Raw genomic sequence first — 25,946 nt, 5'->3', positions numbered from 1 at the left:
GAAAAGCTTGAAATTGGCTTGAAGGATTTGATCCAGATGGAAGAGTCTCGACCTGTAACATCCATAGATGCTGTCTGACCTGCTGAGTTCCTCCAGCACCTTTTGTGTTAGATCCCAGCACCTGCAGCCCGCGTGCTTCCACTAAAGGGAACTTGCATAGCAAAAAGAATATCTGCTATAAGACACTGCAGCCTAGGAATTCTATCGTGCAACGTCAGATGCAAGTTGATCTCGGGGAAACTGACCATGAAGTGTACTTGGAGGCTTGTAACCCAAATCACATTTTCCTTTCGGGTCTTCTGTACATTGGGTACACAGAGCTCCCAGCCACGTGCGGCACAATCTAGGATCATGTAACACATCTCTGCAATTTTCATTAGCTCGTGACTGGTCTGTGCACAACTCAGACCTCTCGCCTTCTCAAGAGTTGACCTGCCAATGCTGCTGCTTTTGTTCTTCCTCCTCAGTCTGAAATAGTAAATTGGGTTCAGCATTGGCTTCGCGGGAAAAGCCAGAGTGGTAGTAGATGGTATTCCCTCTCTGATGGGAGGCCTGTTACTAATGGTGTGCTGCAGGGATTGGTGCTGGGTCCGTTGTTAATCATATATATTAATGATTTAGATGATACTGTGGTAAACTGGATCAGCAAATTTGCAGATGACACCAAGACTGGGGGTGTAGTGGACAGTGAGAAAGGCTATCAAAGCTTGCAGTGGGATCTTAACCAGCTGGAAGAATGGGCAGATGGAATTTAATGCAGACACGTGTGAGGTGTTGCACTTTGGGAGGGCAACCCAGGGTAAGACTGGTTGGTCCTCCCTAAGTGCAACACCTCACACTTGCCTAAATTAAATTAAATCTCACCAACACCTTATAGAACTTTAACATACCGTCCCAACTCCTGTACTCAGTACGTTGATTTATGAAGACCAATGCAACAAAAGCTTTCTTTACAACTCTATCTACCTGTGATGCCACCATATCTACACTCCCCATAGTTTGGCCAGTGGAAGTTGTCGATATGGTTTCAATTGCAGCATTTAGGAGGTTTGGATAGCTACATGGATGAGAGGGGCATGGAGAGCTCTCGTCAGGTGTAGGCAGTTGGGACTAGGCACAAAAACTAGTATGGACTAGATAGGCTGAAAGGCCTGTTTCTGTGCTGTAGTGCTCTATGATTTTACCTCTGTAGCTGCTGGCTGTGCAGGGAACGGCAGCGGTATGGGAATAGTTCTGCAGAGGGTGGCAGACCAATGTGGATGTTAGAACCTGCTCAGTTTGGTGCTCTGCTGGAACTATGGTGTTCTTCCAGAGCTGCCCAAGCAGTAGAACACCTGCTTGAGGTCGCCAATTGTAGTTTCCATGTGGTATGTGTTGGGGGTTTGTAGTTTCACACCAGAGCGTAGGTGGAATAAATAAGCAGCATTTTCAGTATGGACCTGACCATTACTCTTGGAAGAATCGCTTCCTGAAGACTCAAGGCCAATGTCGCCTCCTCTTGAGGCAGCTCTTTCTCCCTCCCCAACTGCCTTCCTGCTGTGCATGTCCCCTGCTCCTTCTTGTCACAGCACACTCCAAGGGTGCACAGTGGGGTGGCGCAATAGCATAATTCTTTACAGCACCAGCAGTCAGATTGGGGTTTAGCTCCAGCCGCTGTCTGGAAGGAGCTTGTACATTCTCCCCATCACTGTGTGGGTTTCCTCCCACATTCCAAAGGGTTAAGGTCAGTTAGTTGTGGGCGCCGGAAGCATGGTGACACTTACAGGCTGCCCCCAGCACAACTTAGATTGTGTTGGTTGCTGATGCAAGGTTTCACTGTCCATGTGACAAATAAAGCTAATCTTTATCTTTAAGGGCATGCCTATGAGTGTCCCCATGTGTGGATGAAAACAGTTACTGCACAAACCTTTAAATCAAACAAACTCCCTTACATGCCACTCACAGTGGTCTTCAACAACTTTAAAATATCCAGCAACACCAGTTAGTAGTTGATTCACAGCAATAGACAATAGAAATTGTTCAACAACCAGCAATCTGCTGGAGGACATCAGTGGATTGGGAAGCACCTGTGGGAAGAAAGAAACCGTCAACATTTTGGGTTGAAACCCTTCATCAGCACTCTGTTCAGCAGATTGTTAGTTGCTCCAGATTCCCGCATCTACAACCTCTTGTGTCGCAACAAATTATTCAGCCACTGATTTATAAGCTGTTGCTGATCTGTTAAATAGCACTGCTGGGGAGTCTTACATGTTATTGATCACATGTTTGCCACCTTCAGTTTGGTCAGGTTAACAAGAAAAATCTGAATTTCTGCAGCTTTCACATCTCTTTCAGGACATCCCAAAGTTTTGTACAATGACGTTATCTTGATATTCATTGGCGTTATGGAAGATACAGCTGCCAGTCTATGCACAGCAAGCTCATCCAATTAGCAACGTGGTTACCATTGGGGATAACTAGAGCGCTAAGCACTAGTTTGGCCATGATGGCTATCCACTATGAGTTATGGACACAGCTCAGCACATCACAGAAACCAGCCTCCCCTCCATGGAATCTGTCTGCACATCCCACTGCCCTGGTAAAACAGCCAACATAATCAAATACCGCCCATCCCAGACATTCAGGCAGATGCAAAAGCTAGAAAGCACATACCACCAGGCTCATGGACAGCTTCTATCCCGGTGTTATAAGACTATCAAACAGTCTCTAGTACAATAAAATTAACCCTTGACCACACAAACTATCTTGTACCTTATTGTCTGCCCGCACTGTACTTTCTCTGCAACTGTAACACTTTATTCTGCTTTCTGTTATTGTCTTCCCTTGCATGGCTTTATTATACTGATGTGATGAAATGATCTGTGTGGACGGCATGTAGAACAGTTTTTCACCATTACTTCAGTATATGCTACAATAATAATTTACATATTTATCCTGTTACTGATGGGCTTCACAATCTGGCCACTCTGCACACACCTGGTGGGCATTAGCGCCAGACACACAAATACCCTTACAACATGGTGGCTGCTACGAATTATACTGCACAAGCCTATGGGTCTCTAAATTGCAACAATGTCTACATTCACATTCCATACCTCCTTACAATATACTGCAGAAGGAAAATCACGTCTTTTCCAGCTCACAGAGCAATCCCATTCTCCCGCTGTAACCTTCATTCCCATCAACACCTCCAGATTTTGCACTTAACTGCACTAGGGGTAACTTACAGCGGCCAATCAACTCAGGAGTCTGCATATCCTTGGGGTGTGGGAGGAAGCCAGGGCACCCTGGGGAAATGGACACACAGGGAAAATGGGTAAACTTCCTATAGACAACATCGGTAGTCAGAACTGAATTTGAGGCAAAGCTGTACGGGTTACACCACCAGGTCCCGCTGTTAGCACCTGAAGTGCCTCAACAACATAGCAGCCATTTTGTGCTCGAGGTTCTCTTTGTTCACTTTCAGAGTTCATAAAACTGACTGCATTATTGATCTCAATTGTGGCCCATTGCATTTTCAATCCTACAGCTAAACAGCAACATGAAAGCCCAGTAATGATTTTGTGTCACAGCTGCATCTCCGAAAGCCCTGGATCCTGTTGAATGTCAAGATGCTCACTTCTAGGAGGGGATTTTAGTCTGTTACACACAGCTGATGCTAAAACTGCCATCACACAGCCGTCACAGATTATCTTGGATTTACATCTGATTCACTCATTATGTTCTCCTCCAAAGTCTCTGAGACAGATGAAAAATTTCAGGATATTGTTAATGACTTCTCTAGTCAGCCCCCACAACTTCTGCAAGTGTAGATATCCAATTATAGAGCGCATACTCATAAAGTGTTGACAGGACAGTCTGGCTGTGTGGCTAAGCACAGCTCAAATGCCATCTATAAATTTGCCGAAGACACCACTGTTGTTGAGATGGCGACGAGGAGGCATACAGGAGCGAGATAGATCAGCTGGTTGAGTGGTGTCACAACTACAACTTTGCACTCAGCGTCAGCAAGATTGAGGAATTGATTGTGGACTTCAGGAAGGGGAAGTCGAGGGAACACACAGCAGCCTCATCAAGGGATCTGCAGTGGAAAAGGTGAGCTGCTTCAAGTTCCTGGGTTTCAATATCTCAGAGGATCTACCCTGGGCCCAATATATTGATACTGTTAGAAAGAAGGTGTGTCAGCAGCTCTGCTTCATTAGGAGTTTGAGGAGATTTGGTATATTACCAAAGACTCTTGTAAACGTCTACAGGTTGATGGCGGAGATCATTTTGACTGTTATGCAGCTTGCAATGCATAAACTCGCAAGAGGCTGCAGAGGGTTTCAGGCTCAGCCTGCTCCATCACAGGGGCAACCTTCCCACCATTAAGGACATCTTCAAGAGGCAGTGTCTCAAGAACACAGCATTCATCACGACCTGCCCTCTTCACATTACTACCATCAGGGAGGAGGTACAGGAGTCTGAACACCACCAGTCAATATTTTAAGAACAGCTTCTTCCCCTCCATCATCAGTGTTCTGAGAAGTCCATGAACAGTACTTTGTTATTTGTCTTTATTTTATTATTTAGAGATATAGCACAGTAACAGGCCTTTCTGGCCTAATGAGCCCACACTGCCCAATTACACTCCTGTGACTAATTAACCTACTAACCTGTACACCTTTAGACTGTGGGAGGAAACCGGAACACCCAGAGGAAGCATGCGGTCATGGGGAGAATATACAAACTGCTCACAGAATTGAACTCGGGTCACTGGCGCTGTGATAACGTTTTGCTAACCACTATGCTATAATTCTGCCTGTTTATTTATTTATTTGTTTATTGATTTATTGACTGTCATTGATTTATTGTGTTAACTTAGTCATTTTTTTGTGTCTTACACTGTACACTTGCTGCAAAGCAACAGATATCACAACATGTGTCAGTGATAATAACCCTGATTCTAATTCTCACAACGCTTTCAGTAGGAAGATCATCACCTTTTAGCATTGAATCATTCTTGACTTGCCAGTAGCACATGGTGTACCTTAACCTGTAGCGCCTGGGCCGAGGGCTTATCACAGGCAGACCAGTGAGAAAAGGAGAGGCACTCTCGGGCTCACTGCTTATCGGATGTGACATGGATGACAGTAGAGTACCTGGCATTTTTTATGTGAACAGTGATGCTTTTCTCAGTGTCTTGACTAATATATATCCCATGGTAAACATTACTGAAATAGATTCTCCGGTCATTATCACATTGCTGTTTGTGGAGCTTTCTGTGCACGTCAACTGCCTTTCCTACATGACAGCAGTGACCGTATTCCATTATAAACTGAACTGAAAAGGATGTCAAAGATGTGATAGTCATTTTAATATAACAAGACTAACAACAAATATAAATAATGTATAATTTCTCCCATGATCTACTTCATACAAAACCATCCATCTTTGATGTATGAAATGTTACATTTGTGAGAATCAACACTGCAAAATATTTAATAAAATATCTGACTTGCAGCCAGAAATTCATGGGCAAATTCCAATCTGTGAATTTCTTGTTGCAATCAATGACTCTAGCCTTGAGGTTTGGTTATTTATAACAAGACTCATAGAAAAGTACAACACAGAAAAGGGCCCTTCGGCCCATCTAGTCTGTGCTGAAGTATTTAAACTGCCCACTCACATGAACCTGCACCAGGAGCAAAGCCTTCCATACCCATGTACATGTACAGTACATGTACATCCATGTACAGTACCTATCTAAACTTCTTTTAAACATTGAAAACAAGCTCACATGCACCATTTGCGCTGGCAACTTATTCTACACTCTCACGACCCTCTGAGTGAAGAAGAATCCCCTCATGTTCTCCTTAAAGTTTTCACTTCTCACCCTTAACCCATGACCTCTAGTTGTAGTCACACCCAATCACAGTGGAAAAAGCCTGCTTACATTTACCCTATCTATACCTCTATACCTCTGTCAAATCTCTCCTCGATCTTCTGTGTTCCAAGGAATGAAGTCCTAACCTTTCCTATAGGTTGGTGATCAAAACTGCACACAATACTCCAAATTAGGCCTCACCAACATCTTATACAACTTCAACGTAACATCCCACCTCCTATACTCCATACTTTGATTTATGAAGGCCAATGTGCCAAAAGCTTTTTTTACAGCTCTATCTACCTGTGATGCCACTTTCAATGAATTATGGATCTGTATTCCAAGTCCCTCTGTTTTACCGCACTCCTCAATGCCCTACCGTTCACTGTGTAAGGTCTAGCCTGGTTGATCCTGACAAATGCAACACCTCACACTTGTCTGCATGAAATTTCACCTGCCATTTTTCAGCCTATTTTTCCAGCTGGTCCAGATCCTGCTGTAAGCCATGATAGTTCTCCTCGCTGTCCACTGTATTATAAGACTGCAGACAGTGAGGAATACCAGTAATAACAATGAATTTGGTTTCTGCATCTCATCTGACTCCCTGTAATTGTGGTGTATTTCTTCACTAACTGCTGACATGTCTAGTTGAGGTGCAGCCTCACAGTTCCAGCGACTGGATTCAGTTTTGCCCTCTGGTGGCTGGTCTGTGTGGAGTTTGCTTTCTCTTCCTGTGACCATTTCCTCCAATATCCCAAAGATATGCTGACTGGTACATTCACTGACTGTAAGTTGCCCCAAGTATGCAAGTGAGTGGTAGAATCCAGAGAGAAGTGATGGGAATGTGGAGAGAATGAAATTAGTTAGTGGAGGATTTGTGTGAAAATAGAAGCATGGACTCAGGAAGCCAAAGGACCTATTTCTGAGCTACATTTCTCTATGACTCTATAACCTCATTCCAAAACTCCAAGTTTATCGATGTACAAAGTATATGAAGTGAAAGAAAGTGCGTTCATTCTAAAGTCTGGATTACTTAATTGTTCTTCCTGCTCTCATTTTGCACTTTTTATTTATTTTTTAATTTTTTTAAATTGGAATTTGTAGTAAATTTTTATGTATTCCACTGTACTGCAGCCGCAAAACAACAAATTTCACGACATGTGTCAGTGATAATAAATCTGATTGTGAGTTTTTGGAATGTCCTGATCCAAGGGGTATCTTGGTGCCAAGGGTTGTACTGCAGGACAGTTCATAAAATAATGAGAGATGCCGTTACATACAAGGTTTCATATTAGGAAGAAACGTAGTTGTTCAACTATCCATTTAATTGTTAAAAGAAATTTATCTTTAACGGACAATTCACCCCCTTTGAGGGTTTTACTGCAGCCATCCCAGTTATGATTATTTTCAGTTGTTTCCTCATAAACAGCAAGGTCACCATGTGAACTGTGACCATAATGGGCTCATGCTATATTCAGATTTTTTCCTAATTCAGTACTGTGCAAAAGTCTTAGGCACATATAGATAGCTAGAGCGCCTAAGACTTTTGCACAGTACTGTTTTCATCGACATGCAGCAGAAAGCAAGTTTGTAAACCTGGCGGGAGTTAAGGATGTTGGGAATGGTGATGGTAGAGCACCTTAGAAGGGGTGTGGGACGTGTGGAAGAGGAGGAGTGCCAGGGCAGGGGGGAGTATCATAGATACAGACACACCCAGCCCTGAGACACCAGGCATGGTCATTTGATTCCAAACAATTGGTTTATTGATCATTACAGAATGTCCCTCTGGTGCTTCCCATTCCCTCCCCTCTCCCTTCCCCTTTTCCCAACCACTATTCCCCTCTCCCTGCCCCTTTCCCACTTTTGGACCACAATAGAGACCCATATCAGAACCAGGTTTATCATCACGGATATATGTTAATTTTTTGCAGCAACAGTACAGGGCAATACATAAAATTACTACAGTACTGTGCCAACTGCTGATGGGACATCAGCCATCTTGACTTCAACACCCTTCGCAATTCCAAGCTCACCTTTTCCAAACTCTCTACTCCCTCTGCATTAATTCCATCACCTCCCTCTGGTGTTCCACCCCCCTTTTCTTTCTTCCATGGTCTTCTCTCCTCTCCTCTCAGATTCCCTCTTCTCCAGCCCTGTATCTCTTTCACCAATCAACCTCCCAGCTCTTTACTTTACCTCTCCCCTCCTAGTTTCACCTATCACCTTGTGTTTCTCCCTTCCCTCCCCCCACCTTTCAAATCTACTCCTCAGCTTTTTTTCTCCAGTCCTGCTGAAGGGTCTCGGCCCAAAACGTCGACTGTACTCTTTTCCATAGATGCTGCCTGGCCTGCTGAATTCCTCCAACATTGTGTGTGTATTGCTCGGATTTCCTGCATCTGCAGAATTTCTCTTGTTTGTGATTGAGTTAAAAATATGTTGGTTTGTTTATAGAAAATGACATCCAATAGTCTGGATATCTGTCAGTCCAGCACCACTGAAGTCCTGGCCATGTCAGATTATTGGAATTTTGCAGAGGTTAGGAGTCCCAAATGAATAAACTGAAACTGGGTTAATTAATATTCGACTCTCATCTGTAACAAATACAGATCGTGCCACTGTACATCCTGAAATAGTAACAAATGAATTCACATCATGACAGCATGATACAAAATGGAGAACACACCAGAAACAATGCAAGTGGTCTGCTGGACAACAGCATAATACACAATACCTACTGGTTCTGTGCATGCATAATCACATTTGTGTTCACTAGTTTGCATGCAGTTTCAATTAACTGGGTGAGCAATAATTTTTCATTTTTGCTCCCGCACCCTCTCATTTATGATATCTCCTCCCTGGCCTAGTGTGAGATATCGCACCTCTCTCTGAGTTGGAGAAACTTGGAATCACAGATAGAATCAAACTTACTATCACTGACTGACATGATGTGAAATGTATTGTTTTGCAGTAGGTTACAGCATCCCAGATGTGTTTGTGTGGAGCTTGTACATTCACTCTGTAGCCATGTGGGTTTGCCCTGGATGTTCCATTTTCCTACGACACCCCAAAAATGTAGTTTGAAGCTTAATTGGCAACTGTAAATAACAATTAGTGGGTGAGAATCAAGAGGGGAATTGATGGAAAAGTGGGGAGTACGAGATGGGCAAGAGTAAGATGAATGTAAAAATGGTCAGTGTGGACTTGGCAGGGGTTAAAGCATTTGTTTCAATGGTGTCTTTCTGTGGATCGCTGAGACTACGACTCTGTGGCTCTAAAAAAGAGCCATCCGGCTCATCCTGTTTCCCACAGCCCTGTAGGTACCTTCCCCAGGACTGAGTTTACCAGGGATGCAGCCTGAGAGGTTAGCTCGCCTTCTGAGGACCGAGATTGCGCGGCTCTGGAGACGGGGGCATCAGAGTTCGGTGTCCAGGCAGGAGATCGGTGTGTCGTGGGAGATGGAAGATCTAAGGCTGTGTGCCTGGAGACCTGAGATCTTTGGCAACAGAGCTCGGAAAAAGCAATGCAACGGACTTTTAATGTCATAAATCAGCGAGTTGTTTATTATGTCTCCCCACTCGCTGTGAAACGGAGACACCTCTTTCTCCCTTAATAAGGAGAGAGAGAGCCTGTGGTATGTCGAATTACCGGGTGAACGAGTGGGCTTTGGGGTACTGCAAGTCTGTGGCTTTACTGATGCTTTGCTGCACGCTTGAGGGCTCGGTGATGGGTGCTGATGCTATTTTTGCTGGGGGGGGAGAGGGGATCGTTGCTTGCTGCGGCTTATGCGTGGGAGGGGGGAGCTGGGGGTGGGCTGTGGGGTTCTAACATTTAACTCTCGTTCATTCTTTGGGGGCACTCCTCTGTTTTTGTGGATGGTTTGCGAAGAAAAAGCATTTCAGTATGTATACTGTATACATTTCTCTGACTTAAAATGTACCTGTGAAACTTTTGAACCTTCACTGGATCCCAGATGCTATCCATTCAGGGTGCAAAGAATTCTACATTCAGCACAGGAAATTAGATTTTATTGCACATAAATAAGACAAGCACTCCTGATAGAAGTTCATAAAATAATGAGAGGCAAGATGGAGTAGACAGCCAAGATTGGAATGTGTATCACTAGAGGGCATACATTTCAGGTGGGGGGTGGGGGAGTTCAAAGGAAATACGTGGATCAAGATTTTTTTTTACACAAAGAGTGGTGAGTGCCTAGAATGTGTAAATGCTAAAGAGGTTATTAGATAGGCACATAATTATGGAGAGAATGGAGGGATATGGACCATATGCAGAGAGAAGGTATTAGGTGTCATTAGCTTAATTAGTTTGGAACATCATGGGCCAAAGCGCCTGTTCCTGTGGTGTACTCTTCTATGTTTCACTGTCTCAGGAAAATGAAGGAAAGGGGACAAGTGGTGTTCAGTATTCAACTTGCAGGCTGTCTTCAGAGTTTCTTATAGCATGCGTGTACACTTCAGCTATTGAGCAAGCATATTGATCAGCTTTTCCTCAATTCATTCCAATATCTACATAGGGTTCAAATGGGCCATCTGTCACCCAAATAAGCCCAAGTAAGGATTACACTGAGTTCACTTCTTGAACATCTGTGGTGAAAAATTCACTCACTGCAGTTGGTCAAAAATAATTAATTATTTCATTGTAGATTTTCAATTAGTTTTTCGATCAAACTTCTCTATATTTGATTTTAAAGTTTAAAGGGTGTAGTTATCTTTAAAAGAAACTTGTTTCTATTTGGAGATTTCAAAAGTGTATTTAAATACATTTTTGGTTATTACTCTTTCCCGATTTCTTCCCACAAGGGCAGTGATTCATGTCACTGATGTCAGATCAGCGGGCATAAGCAAGCATCCTAGTCTCTCACCCAACTGCTGCCCCTCACAATGAAATTTCCACAGTCAATGTTGGCAGGCAGTTTGATTGAAGGACTGGTACTACCGGTAATTCCAGTGTTGGTCTTCTCTAAGACCCATTGACGTTTGTCATCTATATCAATGATTTGGATGAGAAATGTACAAGGCAAGGTTAATAAGTCTGCAGATGGCACTAAAATAGTGGTGTCCTTGACAGTGAAGACACTTATCAGGGTTTACCAAGGGATCTTCAGCAGCTGGATAAATGGGCCAAGGAACAGCAGCAGATGGAGCTCAATTTGGATAAGTGCAAGCTGTTGCAATTTGGAAAGATGAACGAGGGTAAGACTTTCACAGTGAGCAGTAGGACCCTGAGAGTTTTTTTAAAACAGAGAGACCTATAAGTACACCCATATGTTCCCTGAAAGTTGCATCATCAGCACAGAGTGAAGCATGCAATCTTTTTCCCAGGAACTAGAGGGGTTAAGGTGAGAGGAGAGAGATTTAATAGGAATGTGAAGGGCAACCATTTCATCCAGAGTGTGGTCAGTATATAGAATGAGCTGCCAGAGGAAGCAGTTGAGGCAGGTATATCAATAACATTTAAAATATATTTGGACAAGTACATGGATAGGAATGATTTATTTAGAGGGATCTGGGCCAAATGCGGGCAAGTGGAGCTAAGTTAGATGGGAATCCTGGTCACTATGGACCAGTTGGGCCGAAGGGCTTTTTTCCATGCTGTATCACTCTATGACTCTAGAAACAAAATGGGGTAGGCGATTCAGCCCATTAGACATGTTGGACCTGCTGTGTTCCTCCAGCAGTTTATTTTCAGCACCAGACTCCAACATCTGCAGTCTCTTGTGTCTCCAAAGCTGTTCTGTTATTGCACCATTAACAGCAGAATTAGGCCATTCAGCCCAATTAGTTTGATACGTTATTCGATCTTAGCTGATTTACTTTCCCTCTCAATGCCATTCTTCTGCCTTCTCCCTGTGACCTATGACACCCAAGAACCTATCAACCTCCGCTTTAAATATACCCAATGACCTGGCTTCCACAGCCATCTGTGGCAATAAATTCCACACATTCACCACCCTGACTAAATAAATTCCTTCTCATCTCTGTTCTAAAGAAATGTCCATCCATTCTAAGGCTGTGCCCTCTGGCCCTAGACTCTCCCACTATAGGAAAGATCCTCTATGTCCACTCTGTCTAGGTCTTTCAATATTCAGTAAGTTTCAGTGAGATTCCCCCCACCCCACCTCATTCTTTTAAATTCCTGTGAGTACAGACCCAGAACCATCAAACACTCCTCATACATTAACCCTTTCATTCCCAGGATCATTCTCATAAACCTCTGCTGGACCCTCTCAAAAGCCAGCACATCCTTTCTTAGATAAGGAGCCTAAAACTGCTTACAGTACTCAAAATGTGGTCTGATTAATGTCTTATAATGTCATGTCAGAAGATTCAGTCAGAAGATCCTGTGGCTTAAGCCCACTTTGTCACCTGATTCCCATATCCTCTCACTCCCAAATCTAAAATTCAGACTTGAACCACACTTCAACTGGGATAAAGTTTAAACAACTATTCATGTGTTTTTATTTTAATCCCAATGACGAGATAGGCAAGGTGGAAATGGAGACACAAGAGATGGTAGATGCCGGAATCTGGAGCAATAAACAATCTGCTGGAGGAACTCAGCAGGTCAAGCAGCATCTGTGGGGGGGAGGAGGCAGAAAGGAACTGTCAACGTTTTAAGCCATTTCCAACAGCACTTCCCACCCTCTGCTGACGCTGCATGACCTACTGAGTTCAATGTAAATTTATTATCAAAGTACGCATCTGTCACTATATACTACCTTGAGGTTCATTTTCTTGTGAGTGTTCAAAATAGAACAAAGAAATAAAATAGAAACAAAAAAAAGTACACACAAAGACTGACAAACAACCAGTGTGCAAAAGAAGACAAACTGTGCAGATACAAAATACATAAATAAATAATACTGACAGCATGAGTTATAGAGTCCTAGAAAGAGGACTCTATAACCTATTCCATAGGTTGTGGAATCAGTTCAGTGATATAGTGAGTGAAGTTATCCACACTGGTTCAGGAGCCTGATGGTTGGAGGGTATTAACTGTTCCTAAACCTTGTGGTGTGGAACCTAAAGGCTCCTGTACCTTCTTCCTAATGGTAGATCCCACCATCGAGGCCATGTTCTCTTCTCACTGCTGCCATTGGGAAGGAGGTACAAAAGCCTCAGGGCAAACACCACCAGGTTCAGGAACAGTCTTTACCCCTTAGCCATCAGGCTCTTGAATCGGAGGGGATAACTTCACTCGCCCCATCATTGAACTGATCCCACTGAACTGGACTCACTTTCAAGGACTTTTCATCTTATGTTCTCGACATTTATCACTTAATTATTATTATTTTTGTATTTACACAGCGTGGTTTTTTTTGCACGTTGGTCCTCTTGGGTGTGGTCTTTCATTGCTTCTATTGTGTTTCTGGTATTTACTGTGACTGCCCGCAAGAAAATGAATCTTAGGGTTGCATATGGTGACATATATGTACTTGGATAATAACTTTTCTTTGAAATTTGCTTTCTTGTGACAGCGCTCCTTGTAGATGTGCTCAGTGATGCAGACGACTTAGCCTGTGATGGACTGGGCTGTAGCCACCACTTTTAGAAGGCTTTGCCATTTTCGGGCATTGCGTTTCCATACCAGGTCGTCCTCCAACAGGTTGCTTGTTGCTTAGGTTCATCCTCCACTCTCTGCATTTCTCCAAGAAATTGCCTCAGTTTTATTGGCAAAAGTTGTACAGTCTCTCTTTCCCATGCTCTGTAAATTTACTGTTTTCTAGTTGAATTGACTATGTTTGCAGTGTGATAAACTGACTTCTGTGAATCATCTAGCACACCCCACCTCCACCCTCATTATATTTGGGATTGCTGCGTAACTATCCCAATCCCTTGGGGGCACAGAGAATTTGTACTGAAGACGCTGCATAATGCCAACCACTGCATTCGCTCACCACAAATGAGAGCTTTTATATAATTAGCTTCGAGAGGATACTGCTGCTGGTTTTTGTTATGTTCTCATATTATTAACATGACACCTGTAGAGCAAAGGCAAAATGAGAAAAATAAAGTGTAACAAGGCGTTTAATAGAGTTTCTGGTTAAAAATAGTAATTGCAAAGTAGAGGAAACTTCAAGCATGGGTTCACAAGTTAAAATGCAAATCTTTTCAAAGCACATGACGAGGCAGTGAATGTTAGTTTGTACCTCAGCACTATAAACAGCCAGGCAGACCCACATCCAGAACTGGTAAGCCAGCAAGTATGTACAGCGAGTATCACACAGAGAAGCTCTTTCATTTCGGAGGAATGTTATGATTCTTGTATAAAAGAAAATAAATTGACCAGCTCTCATCTTTCAGCCTCCTGTCAGGCATCCTCTACCAGTCTGCTGTGTGTGGCTGGGGAGAACGGAGGTAGGAACGGAGGCAGGAAAGATGAATAACTCTATTTAAGTTCCTGTGTTTTGAAGGTGCTGCCTTGCATGTTAATGCAGATAGGAAAAAGGAGATGGATTCTCGGGATGTGATTGATGCAGTTGAGCCCCTCGTTCTGGAGGATTCTGTGCTCCGCCGTTTACCCTGAGCTACTGCTGAAGACGGAGTGCGAGCCTGCTTTACCCTGTGAAGGCAGATATTTGAACTTCACTCACTTATGTTCCCTCCCCTCTAATTCTCATGCTGATTTTTCTCTTTTGTCTGCGGGACCTTTGGTAGGAAAGGCCATATGGTTGTTAATTCTCATCTCCTCTTGTGATTGGGTTAAATGAAACCAGTAGCTGCAGAGAACATTCAGCTATCCTAGAGGCACAAGAACACTGGAGCACTGAGTTTTAAGGTGTAACTGTAGCATTTGGAATTAAGTTGCCCGGGAGAGATATTCCGTTCAAGGAGGTCTTTGTTTTGGCTGAATTCCCAACATTTGAACTAACAGCTGGCCTCCAACAACCTCATCTTGTGGGAGAATGCTTCTCGGTGAGTAAGAAAAGGAAGGGGAACTTTAAACACAGGGGATGGTGGAATTTCTGTTTCATCTGGCAGAGCTGTAGCATTGCAAAGCTCATGATTGCACAGAGATAGCGACACAGCAGAAAAGTCGAGAAGCCTTTTCAAGTGTTAGCAAGGCTGAAGCTGGATTTAATCTCATATACTTGCTATAATACCATGTTCTTATTCTGTTGCCTGCATGAATTTTAACCAGTCTTATTTTATGGCATGTCTTATCATTATTGCTCAACATTATAGCAGAAATATTTAATAGAGGCTGAAAGAGACAAGCATTTGCTATCAGGATTTTACTGCAATAGACCAACTAGATAACTGGGAGCAGGCTTTTTTGTTAATCTGCTTAATAAGGCATAAAATGTTCGATAAAAACCTAAAAAAGATATTCAGTTACCTCTGAATTCTGTTGTGCTCTGTAAATGAGTGGCTAAGGTAATTGCTTGGTTCATTAAGGACTCTGTTCCGAGAGGAAAGTCTTCTGATCTGAAAGTAAGACCTTATCTTCTGGCAGCTTTGAGAAATCTGTGAATGGGCAATGTGACCTCGTGCATTGAAGCTTGCTGGTGTTAAGGTAAGCATCAGTGGTCAGTGTTATCTATGCTGCAAAATCAAACACATTTAATTAACATAATATTTTATTTTTGATTTATGCAAGTTGTTAGCCAAAGAAAAGCAGATACAGCCCTTTAAAAGGTCACAAAACAGATTATCTGTAAATATATGTTACAGCAAAAATACTTCTCAACAAACAGTTATAAGTAATGTTTTAAGCATGGAAGTAAAACTATGTGATATTTGATTTTTATGTATGAAATCAATCTGCCAGTGAGTGGCTCAGCTCATTTTCACGGTTAAAGAACCTTTGATTAGCATCCAACCAGGATGTTAGGTCTCTGATGGTAATCTCTAATCATGTTGCTGCAAGGCAACTGGTGCCTTTTATTCAATAAGGTAGAATTACCTGAGTGTGACAACATGCTTTTTAAGATGTATTCAGCATTGCTTGAAAATATTCCATGTGACTTTGCTTCCTAAGTCAGTAAGGCGACATGAGGATTAAGCTCAATCAAAGAACAAACCACCCACCCCCACACACACCCTTCCGAATATCACTGTGGTAGGTAGAGCATTCAGTTCAAGCAAGGGCAGTGCTCATGAAGTGGCCAACTCTTGTCCGATGTACTCCTGGAGGTTTCATCATATGACCTCCCGTTTGGTTACCTTGGTTACCCTGCTCTTCTTTCATGCTATGGTTTGCCTGATGTGTCCCATCCTTTCCACTGCTAATTGGAAAGAATATAGGATCTTAACCACCCAACTTGACAACACGTGAGGATCAATTTTCTTCTTACAACAAGGTTTCAAAGACATAAAAGTAAAACACATGCATTCCTTTAATGCTACTATGGTGTTTGCTTTTCTCTTGGGTTCATTGTAGTAAATATTCTTGCAAATTGATCTTTCATGCATTGGACATATTGCTGGGATAAACACACAAAAAGCTGGAGAGGCTCAGGAGGTTGGGCAGCATCCACTGGGGAAAATGTTTTGGGTTGCGACCCTGTCCATTTCCCTCCATAGATGCTACTGAGTTCCTCCAGTTTTTTTTGTGTGTCGCTCCATATTCCAGCATCAGCAATTTCTTGTGTCCCATGATTCCTGGGATAGTAGGTTTTGCATATGAGGAGAGATTAAGCAATTTAGTCCTTTACTCTCTCTTGAGTTTCAAAGAATTGATCCAATTGAAAAATTGAAAATTTTTAATAAGCTTGACATGGTAACTATGTAGTTAAGGTTTCTGCTGACCATGGTTTCTAGAACCTGGGGTCACAGTCTCAATATAAGAGGTTGACTACTCACAGTAGAGATGAGAATTTTTTCAACAGAGGGCATAAATCTTTGAAATTCCCCTTCCAAAAGGTTGCAGAAGCTCAGACTCTGACTATATTCACAAACTAGGAGGTGTCTGTTTATTAATGCATTTGCAGTTTGCACAGCAAACTTCACACTAAGGTAAAAGATCGGCCTTGATTTTAAAGTTCAAAGTAAACTTATTATTGAAGTACGTACATATATGTTACCATATACTACCTTGGAATTCATTTTCTTGCAGGCATTTACATGAAAGTAAAGAAATACAATAGAATTTATGAAAAACTATACATAAACAGACAAAGAATGGCAAACAGTCAATCTGCAAAGGAAGTCAAACTGTACAAATAAAAAATAATACTGAGGACATGAGTTGTAGAGAGTAGTAACATCAGTTGTAGAATCAGTTCAAAGTTGGGGTCAATGAAGTTATCTGTTATGTTTTGTAACTCCAAAACATAAATTGAAAGGAAAACAGGGGAGCCGAGAGATATCTCACGTACGTTCGTTTTTACTTTTAATCGAGGTGCACACATATGACGTATGCCATTTCTGTACTTCTACATAATGCAATGCATTATGTAAACAACAAAGAACGTTTAATTAAACAATATATTAACAATATTTCTGAAATATTGAATATGTTACACTCCTCCCTACTTAGCTATAAACTCCAACACAGTATATAAGCATACTATACAATACACTTATCAAATAGACATCCACAGCATAGTAAATTTTAAATTCTCCCATTCAGGCCTAAAGATTTAATCACCTTGGAGGATTTCTTACTCTTATGGGATAACATCTTTCCTGACAATGGGGCTCACTCTGCTTGGCAGGTGAGACGTGGCTGTGAAACAGTCTCAGGTTCTGGGGCCTTCTCCGTGGTGGTTGTAGGAGTTGACTCTGGGACAACTGGAAGTGGTTCTGACAGCTCTAGAGTCCTGATGAAGGGTCTCAGGCTGAAGCGTCAATTGTTTATTCCCATCCATAGATGCTGCATGACCTGCTGAACTCCTCCAGCACATTGTGTGTAGTGCTCTGGACACCTTTCCTCTGGATGTGTTGGCATCCTGAACAGTGCATGGCAAGCTTCACTGGATGATATAGATCATAATATGTGAGTACAGTGTCTGATGTCACCATCTCCTTTACCTTTTCGAAAGCCACCTTGCACTGCCTTTTCTATTGCCATTTTTTTCCAAACTGTACTAATGAGTTCAAGGGGTGGAGCACAGTAGCCAGGTTTGGCAGGAACCTGTTGTAGCAATTGGCAAATCCAAAAAATTGGCCTTGGGGCATCCACCACTAGGAATTTTTTATGCATACTTGTGTAACTCTTGTGTGTCGATGGTGTAACCACAGTAAGTGATGCTTGTTTAAAGAATTCACACTGTGCATCATGCTCTGAGCCCATAATGTTCTAATCTTTTTAACATTGTCTTGAGACTTTAGTGATGTTCCTTATCACCCTTCTGGTAACAATGATGTCACCCAGCTAACAATGAGTGCCTGTATAGCCTTGCAGCACTTGATCCATTGCTTTCTGCCAGAGTGTAGGTGCAGATGCTACACCAAAAATAAGCCTATTGTTGTGATAAAGCTCTTTGAGAGTGTTTATGGTGAGAAACACTTTGGACTCTTCCATCACTATCTGTAGATAGGCCTCAGCTAAGTCCACTTTGCTGAAGTGTTTCCCTCCAGAAAGGCTTGCAAAGGTATCCTCTATCCTGGGCAGAGGGTATTGATCTACTTTCAGTGCTGGGTTGATGGTGACCTTAAAATCACCACAGATCCTGATAGATTTATTCTTCTTGGTTACTGGGACCACTGGCATTGCCCATGGGCTCTACTCAATCTTGAAAAGAATTCTTTCAGCTTTGCAAATCTTGGGCATGGCATTTTCATTTAGCACTATTTTACCCTTGATATCTTTGTGTTTTCCAATGCCATCCTTGAACACTGCTGTGGCATCATCCTGTGCCTTTCTTAATTCACTTTTGGTTGACACTAATGCAGAGGAGGTGGCAAATAGTTGATGGATCTCCAATCAAGTTATAGTTGTCTCAGCCAATCACGACCCTACCATGTTGGCCTTACTGTTTTTTTTACCACATACAAGTCCATTGTGGTTTGTTGATTGCTGTATCTCACTGTTACAAATGTCATTCTCACAGGAGTAATCTTTCTTCTAGCATAAGTTCTTAGTTGGATATCTGCAAGCTTCATTTCAGTATCTTTGAAATGCCATTCAAACTCATTTTGTGGAATGACTGAAACGGCCAAACCGGTGTCCAATTCCATTTTAATTAATCTGCCGATCACGTTTGGTGTAAGCTATATTGTTTTCCTGCTGTTAGTTTTCACATTGTAAATCTTAAGGCTACACAGTCCTGTGTCACTCTCATTATTTTCAGATTTTTCAGTAACAGCATGCAGATTAGTGCTCTTTTTGAAACTCCAACTAGACATTTTATCTCTTTCTTTTCCCTTTGCAATCCATTTATTTTTGTCTGCCTGACGTGCTCTTTGTATGTATTCAACTTTGATGCATTTTCTGTAAGTTTCACCTTTAAACCTACATTGGCCTGGTGTATGTGAGCCCTGGTCACAATGGTAACACAATTTGTTCAGCCAGCCAGGTTTCTGTTTAGACATGGCAATTTTGTTTATGCTCACTTTCATTCCTGACTGCAACTCAGTTGCATCTCTGCTGTTTCCATTGATACAGCTATTTCAACTGCTCTTTTAAATGTAAGTTGTGCTTCAGTCGGAGCCATTTTCGAATGCTTTCTTCTAAGATTCCACAAACTAAATGATCACTCAGTGCATCATTAAGCCCATCTTGGAACTGACAATGCTTAGACAGCTTCTTCAATTCAGCTACATACGCAGAAATGGACTCTCCTTTTCAATTCTGCTTATGAAACCTAAAGTATTCTGCATTCATTTGCTTCAAAATACTGCTCAATTTGCTGAGTATACATGAGCCAGTTATCTGTTATGCAATTGAATGTATCTATCTTTGTGATGTGGCTGGCCATTTCTGCTTTATTCTTATTTATGATTATTATCACCTGGTACTCACTGTTTATGAACCCGTGAATTCATCCATTTCCTGCCTTTTTTTAACTCGACCGTGTCCTTTTCATTCCTAAAGAAGCTCATGCTCTGCTGTTTCTTGCAGTGCCTTTTTTCTTAACTTGAACATCTCGCTGCACATTTTTTAAACTCAAACCTTGCGCTGTGCTTCAATGGGTAGGTTCTTGGGTTCATTTAAAACATCCTCATTGCCACTGTTATGTTCTGTAACTCCAAAACACAAAAACTAATTTAAAGAAAAACAAGGGAGATGGGAGATAATTATGTACATTCGTTTTTACTTTTAAATGAGTTGTGCACATGTGACGTGGCGGTATAATGACATATGCCATTTACATACTTTTACATATAAGCTACATTGCATTATGTAAACGACAGAATGCTTAATCAAACAATGTATTTACAATATTACTGAAATGTTAAATACACAACATTATCCACACTGGTTCAGGAGCCTGATGGTTGTAAACTAATAAGTGTTCCTAAATCTGCTGGTGTTTTTGAGCAAGAGGTGGGGTTCAGTGGTCTAACTCTGACTCTGTTTCAGAGAACTGCTGATTCCATTTCTAGAGATGCAGTCTTTATGAATGGGGTCTGAAGCGAGGTCCAAACCATGCACTGACCCAGGGGTAGCTTGATGCACTCTGTCTACCATGTGTACTATCAACAGGAGCCTCTGGTTGTGATACTGTGTAAAGAAACAATTTATCAATGCCTTCATTGCCCTAACACTGACTGTTTATTGGTACAACTCCTGTCCAAGGGAACCAGTAGACGGATAGCATTAATGTGTGGTGATGCCAGGAATAATGTCCTCCTTCTGTAGGGAAACCTATTGCAAGGAATTGGTACCATCAGACATCCGGAGAGCACTTACCATGGATGTCCATGGAGTGGTAGCTGCTGGCATCAATCATCTTGTTGGAGATGGTTTTGGAAGCTTCCACATGTTCGTAAGTCTATTCATCATAAAGGTGTGGATGTGGGCAGTGGAATCTTCCACAATCAACTTGGGAACAGCAAGTCAGCAGGTCCAGTCTCAACTTATTCTTCCAAATCCATGTGTTCAGCGTGTGTTGTTCAGTTATAATCAGAACCTGTAGGGCATAGATCCCAGATCTGCAGATGAATGTAAGCTGTTCCCTCTGATTATTGTCCCTTGCTGTCCCTTCCTGCCCCTTCCTGCACATCAGGCCACAACCATTACCACTACATCAGTAACTCCAACTCATTCCCACTCCTACAGAGGACAGATGAATAGGAGCCTAAATTCACAAGAATAGGCCTGATGAAACTTGAGTACCATGAGCCGTGGCTTATATTATTGGGTTTACAGGGAGGAGGATGTTTTACACTCACTGATGCAGATTATGGAATGTGATTTGCAGGGTAATGAATCACTTGATGTTTTGTTTAAGTTTATACTTTTCTCACAATGGGCAGCATGTTGTTTAGAAGGAAAATGGTACATCCTTATCTGCTTTAGGCTCTCTAATCAACACAATGATCAGGGCTCTGAAGGGTGATATTGCCTTGACATAGGTGGAGAACTTTGTTGGATGACACTCCTCTTTCTGGTATTTCCTTATGATTGTCAGTAACACTACTCTCCAACCAGTAGATAAATCTTTTTACCAGTAGAAAATATTGTAAGTAGTCCTTTCACAAGGTACAACTCTCATGGGTGTAATTGCATGCACCTATATTATAAAAATGTATTGTGGTGGAAGAATTTGGTTCATGTAAATCTGTTTAAGAATATGTACAGTATGTAGAAGGAGCTCTTAGATATTAGACTAAGTTATCTGAGACAGAATGGTGTAATTGTGAGAATAGAAGAATGGATTTGTTCTGTGCATAATTCAAACTCCTAAATAAGGTATATAATAAAGCACCTAGGCTGACCTGGTGAGGCTGGTAAATTCCCGGACCATGATTCAGTCCACAATCTGGTCAGCGCTGGTTTGCTCCTCTTTCTGTATGCACTCATTGCTTGTTCCCCTGTGTGGCTGATGGTTTACAAAGCAGCTCAATACTAGTGCACCTGCTATCTCCAGAACATAGAATCTGACAGCTGTTGTTCCTCTGGGACTTAAAACTTTGTTCAACAGGAAGTTGCATGCAGTTTGATATTCAAAAAAATTAGATTTTGAAATTAAGTTTTAAGATTTACAACTTGACTGTATTTTCCATTTCACCCTCCCTTCCCTCACTCCAGCTTAAACAGCACATTTAAAAATGGAGACTCTACTCATGTACAAAATGCTTTTGCTTTATTATAAAGAGATCGGCCTCAGTAATGGCCTTTGATTAGCCTTGATCGCCAATCACATTATTTGATGACAGTCCCAAGCCCACTTACTGTGAACCCATAGCTTGCCTTTTGTCTCCTTAGAGTGAATCCCCAAGGTGAATTGGATCTTTTAGTATGAATGAATGTATTTGAGTTTTGCTGATTAGCTTTTAGAGGTCACATGGTATTTATATTTAAGAGGTTAATTCGACACAACAATAATCCTTATGAAAATTCACTATAAAAGCTCAAATGAGAAAACTCAGGAGAACAAGTGATAGCTCATTCTCATTTTCTTGTTAGGGCTCAGAAATATGAAAGTAAAATTGGGGAACAAGTTAAGAAGAAGGACGTCAACCCAACTGATTGACGTTAAGATTTTCACAAATCTTGAAGATGGGAGAGAGACATCCAGATAGGGACTGGAGGGAAGTGAACCTGAATCATTGAGTGTGAAAGTTGGTGGAAGCAAGACAGGTCAAATTCTGGTCTTGTTGAGATGGAAATGATATCCAGATTTTCCTGTTTTGGCTCAGAAAGCAGCAGGAGGAGGGAAAGATGCCTGGCACTTTAAGAATGTTTACCTCTTACTTTCACCCCTATAATTAACTTAAATTTAGATCTCTGGTGGCTATTCTAGGCAGGCAGGGAGGAGCCATTACATATTTTCTGACTACAAAGAATTGAAAAATTCATGATGAGGATTTAATGTGGCCATACAAAGTAAAGCTGGAAAAAAACAGATTTAAATCCTTCATATTCCAAGTGATATATGTTGATTTACTATGAAACTGAATTGTCACTTAAGCAACTACTAGATCTTGAAATTTGCTGAACAAACATAATCTAAAGAAGTATTTCAAATTACTTAGATGTGATCTGAAGTGCAGTTAGTCCTCTGCAGAGTCAGTCCAGAAAAGTCATTTGTCTACTGTTTTTACCTTTCCAGCATTTCTTTCTGCTCCATTTACTAAGGGACCTGCTGGGCAGTGTTAGAACATATGAACAAAGGGTTGGATTTTCCAACTTTTATTTGGTATCATAAAGTCCATAGGGTTATTTTTCAAGAAAAATACATGCAATATGTGTTGGAGGAAAGGAGTTTCCCTTCCCCCCTGAGAAATGGTGTGCAGTTTAGAAGGTGAGAGTTCTGCCATGCACTTGCCATGTTGAGTGTTACTCTTCACAAATCTATGCAAAGGCATGATGTCATTTTTAAGGAATGTATAGTGAAGTGGCAAATGTTTGATAGAAATCCACTGAATCAAGCACACAGCTTTGTTGCAATATTGGGAAAAATATTCAATATCTGTTTTTGCCTTGCTCGCGAGGATTAACACAAAATGTGATGTTTAAAGATTGACCATGACTGTAGAGTTGCTAATGTACTGTGAGTGCAAATACATCAGCAATGTCAGAGCTGAGATCCTGTGATATTGTGTGTCGCAGAGAAATAAAATAAAGGCAGTAGCGTGTGGTTGAGAGTTGTGTTCCTGAGATATCTGCAGCACAGTGCTCTCCTCCCGGTGTCCATTAGTTTAGTGGTAAAATGCAACAGCCACATGCAACCTGCTATTCATCCAACTATCCAAAGCATTGTCTAGCTGGGTACAGTTGCACTAGGCCAGGTTGATGACAGTTTCCCTATTATGCCTGATGGCATCTTTTTCGACAGAGAATTCTGCTTGGACTAGAAGGGGCATTATAATCAGACAATGCAAGCTGTACCACCAGTATTACTGCACAAGTCGTGATTGCATGTGATGTTTCTAACAAATGCACCCACCCGACTTATTTGTTATCATGAACTGAAAAACACTCCATGTGATGCTGGAATCTATTTGGATCACAGAAGATCCCATTTAAACTCAGACTTTACCTTTCTGAATAAAGGCTTGTGAAAGCAGAAGTGATAAAATTAATATTCAAAGCTCAAATCGAATACTGTGATTAAAAACAAAATTTCATCAAAATCTCAGTCCATTGTCTATATTATTGACTATTTGTCATAGCTGATTGCAAAAGTTTACATCTGTTGTTTCCCTACAGTGAACAGAGTTCATTAGACACAGATTCAATCAAAATTCACTTAATGTTAATCGGACTATAGAGTGAAGTAAGATATAGAGAGAGTGATTAGAATAATGTATTCTGGTTTCATTTCAATAAAGTGAGGGTTGCTGCATTCAATTTTGGCAGCTGCTTGGCTGAAGTACAAATTTTGCCTAGGACAGATGGATTTTACTGGGAAATTAAAATTGATTTGAAATGTTCGTTTTTCTTTCCTGTGTATTGCCTCAGGATCCTGACACAATGGAAAAATCTAGCTTCTAATCATAATAACTTAAGAGATAATGTGCCAGAAATAAGCCCTTGGATGCATGCATTAAATGCTCAATGTAGTATGTTTAGGGCTTGATTCTTTTTGTTATTATTCCTGGTTCACTTCTATTGTTTTTATTAGTGTTTGGCAAATTTAATATTTTTGGTTACTTCAAAAAGCACTCACAATGAGTCACTTCCAGTCTTCATTAAGACTGGAAAGCACTCAAGGTGCAGCAATGTGCAGTCTTTTATAAATTAACAGTAATAACATGCACAGACTGGTTCCAGTTTTCTCTTAAATTACTTCTTTATTCTTAATTTCCTTTTATCTAAACACAATCACCTCTGATCGATTGCCCCACTCCTCCCTGTGCCTTTCTTGTACCTGCCTTTATCACCACTGCCAGGTCACTGATCAGCACATGTCACAGGCAGATGGGATTAGTCAGTGGTCAGTGGTCAGTGGGTATTCCAAAAGCTACATGCAACATTCTGTAAGCAAAATGAATAAAGACTGCATGGTGAATACCTATGGCCAGCATTGAGATTTTCTTTTGGCATATGGAAACAATTTTTCAGGTGAGCCATCAGGGGTGGTTTTGCTCAGATTTTACAGGATAAATCTCGAAAATTTGAGCAATAAATTGACGAAACAGAATTCTGGAAAATCAGTGCAATGCACAGATGCTACTGTACTGCTCATTTAACATACATGGATGAGAATGAGTTTCCTTCCTAATGTGTTATTATTAGTTTCCCATTTTGATGATAAACGCAAGAATGTGAAGCCGGTGGCCATTTAAAGTGATCAAAGGCAAAAGGGCTTGAAATTGTGATAATTTCATGGACATTAATTGGGGTCAGGATTGTAAATTTTGTAGTGGTAAATCCAGCACCACAGGGGCATCTGAAATACATCAGACATCTTTTTTAGTATCCTGGTTAGCTGCCTTAAAGCAAGTATTAGACTCCTTGCAAATATTAATGAAGACCTGATGATATTTAATGGACCCCTCAGCAAAATTTGTCAGCACTGAGTGAAGAGGTTAACAGTATAAGATTGAAGGCCTGTCCTGGAACTCCTAATCAGATTATATTCTATGTTCATACACATGGAGAGTGAAAGTGCAGGTCCTGAGATAAATTAGGATAATGTATTGCATTTGCAATTGGATCTGGCTTGCCAGCTACTTTTAAGCTACTTTACTGACATGAAGGTCATAAAGATTAACTGACCATTTTAACCAACATCAAATAACGAACACAATTCCATTTTAAATTAAATGTACTTAATGTTTTGCAGCAGTCTAGCCAAAATCTGTCTCTTGCATGTTTTCATTTTGCTTTTTGAAATGTCTAAACTAACTGGATCAATTAATTCAGAACATCAGAAATCTTATTGCCAAGAGTGTTTGTCACACATCAATATATATTTTGGACATTCAAAAAGATATATTTAACTGATTATTCTTGAGTTGATGTTTCATTCCCTCGAAGTCAAAATCAGAAACAGATTTATAAT

At 41.2% G+C, this 25,946-nt stretch overlaps 1 protein-coding gene across 6 annotated transcripts in view; it reads left to right on the top strand.

Annotated features, from left to right (window-relative positions):
- Window positions 1-25,946, top strand: part of znf385c (zinc finger protein 385C) — a 408,205-nt gene that overhangs the window by 235,595 nt on the left and 146,664 nt on the right. The window contains exon 1 of one of the 6 annotated variants that reach the window (XM_073071473.1): window positions 14,185-14,799. The exons of the other annotated variants lie outside the window; for them this stretch is intronic. Coding sequence (XP_072927574.1) covers window positions 14,790-14,799 — 10 coding nt within the window. The 5' untranslated portion in view covers window positions 14,185-14,789. Of the gene's footprint in view, window positions 1-14,184; window positions 14,800-25,946 lie in introns of those variants that run through there. 6 annotated transcript variants of the gene reach the window in all.

The sequence above is a fragment of the Hemitrygon akajei genome, chromosome 18 (assembly GCF_048418815.1).
Source record: "Hemitrygon akajei chromosome 18, sHemAka1.3, whole genome shotgun sequence".
NCBI lineage: Eukaryota > Metazoa > Chordata > Chondrichthyes > Myliobatiformes > Dasyatidae > Hemitrygon > Hemitrygon akajei.
The sequence above is the reverse complement of the archived record's forward strand: the minus strand, read 5'-3'. Positions and strand labels throughout refer to the sequence as shown.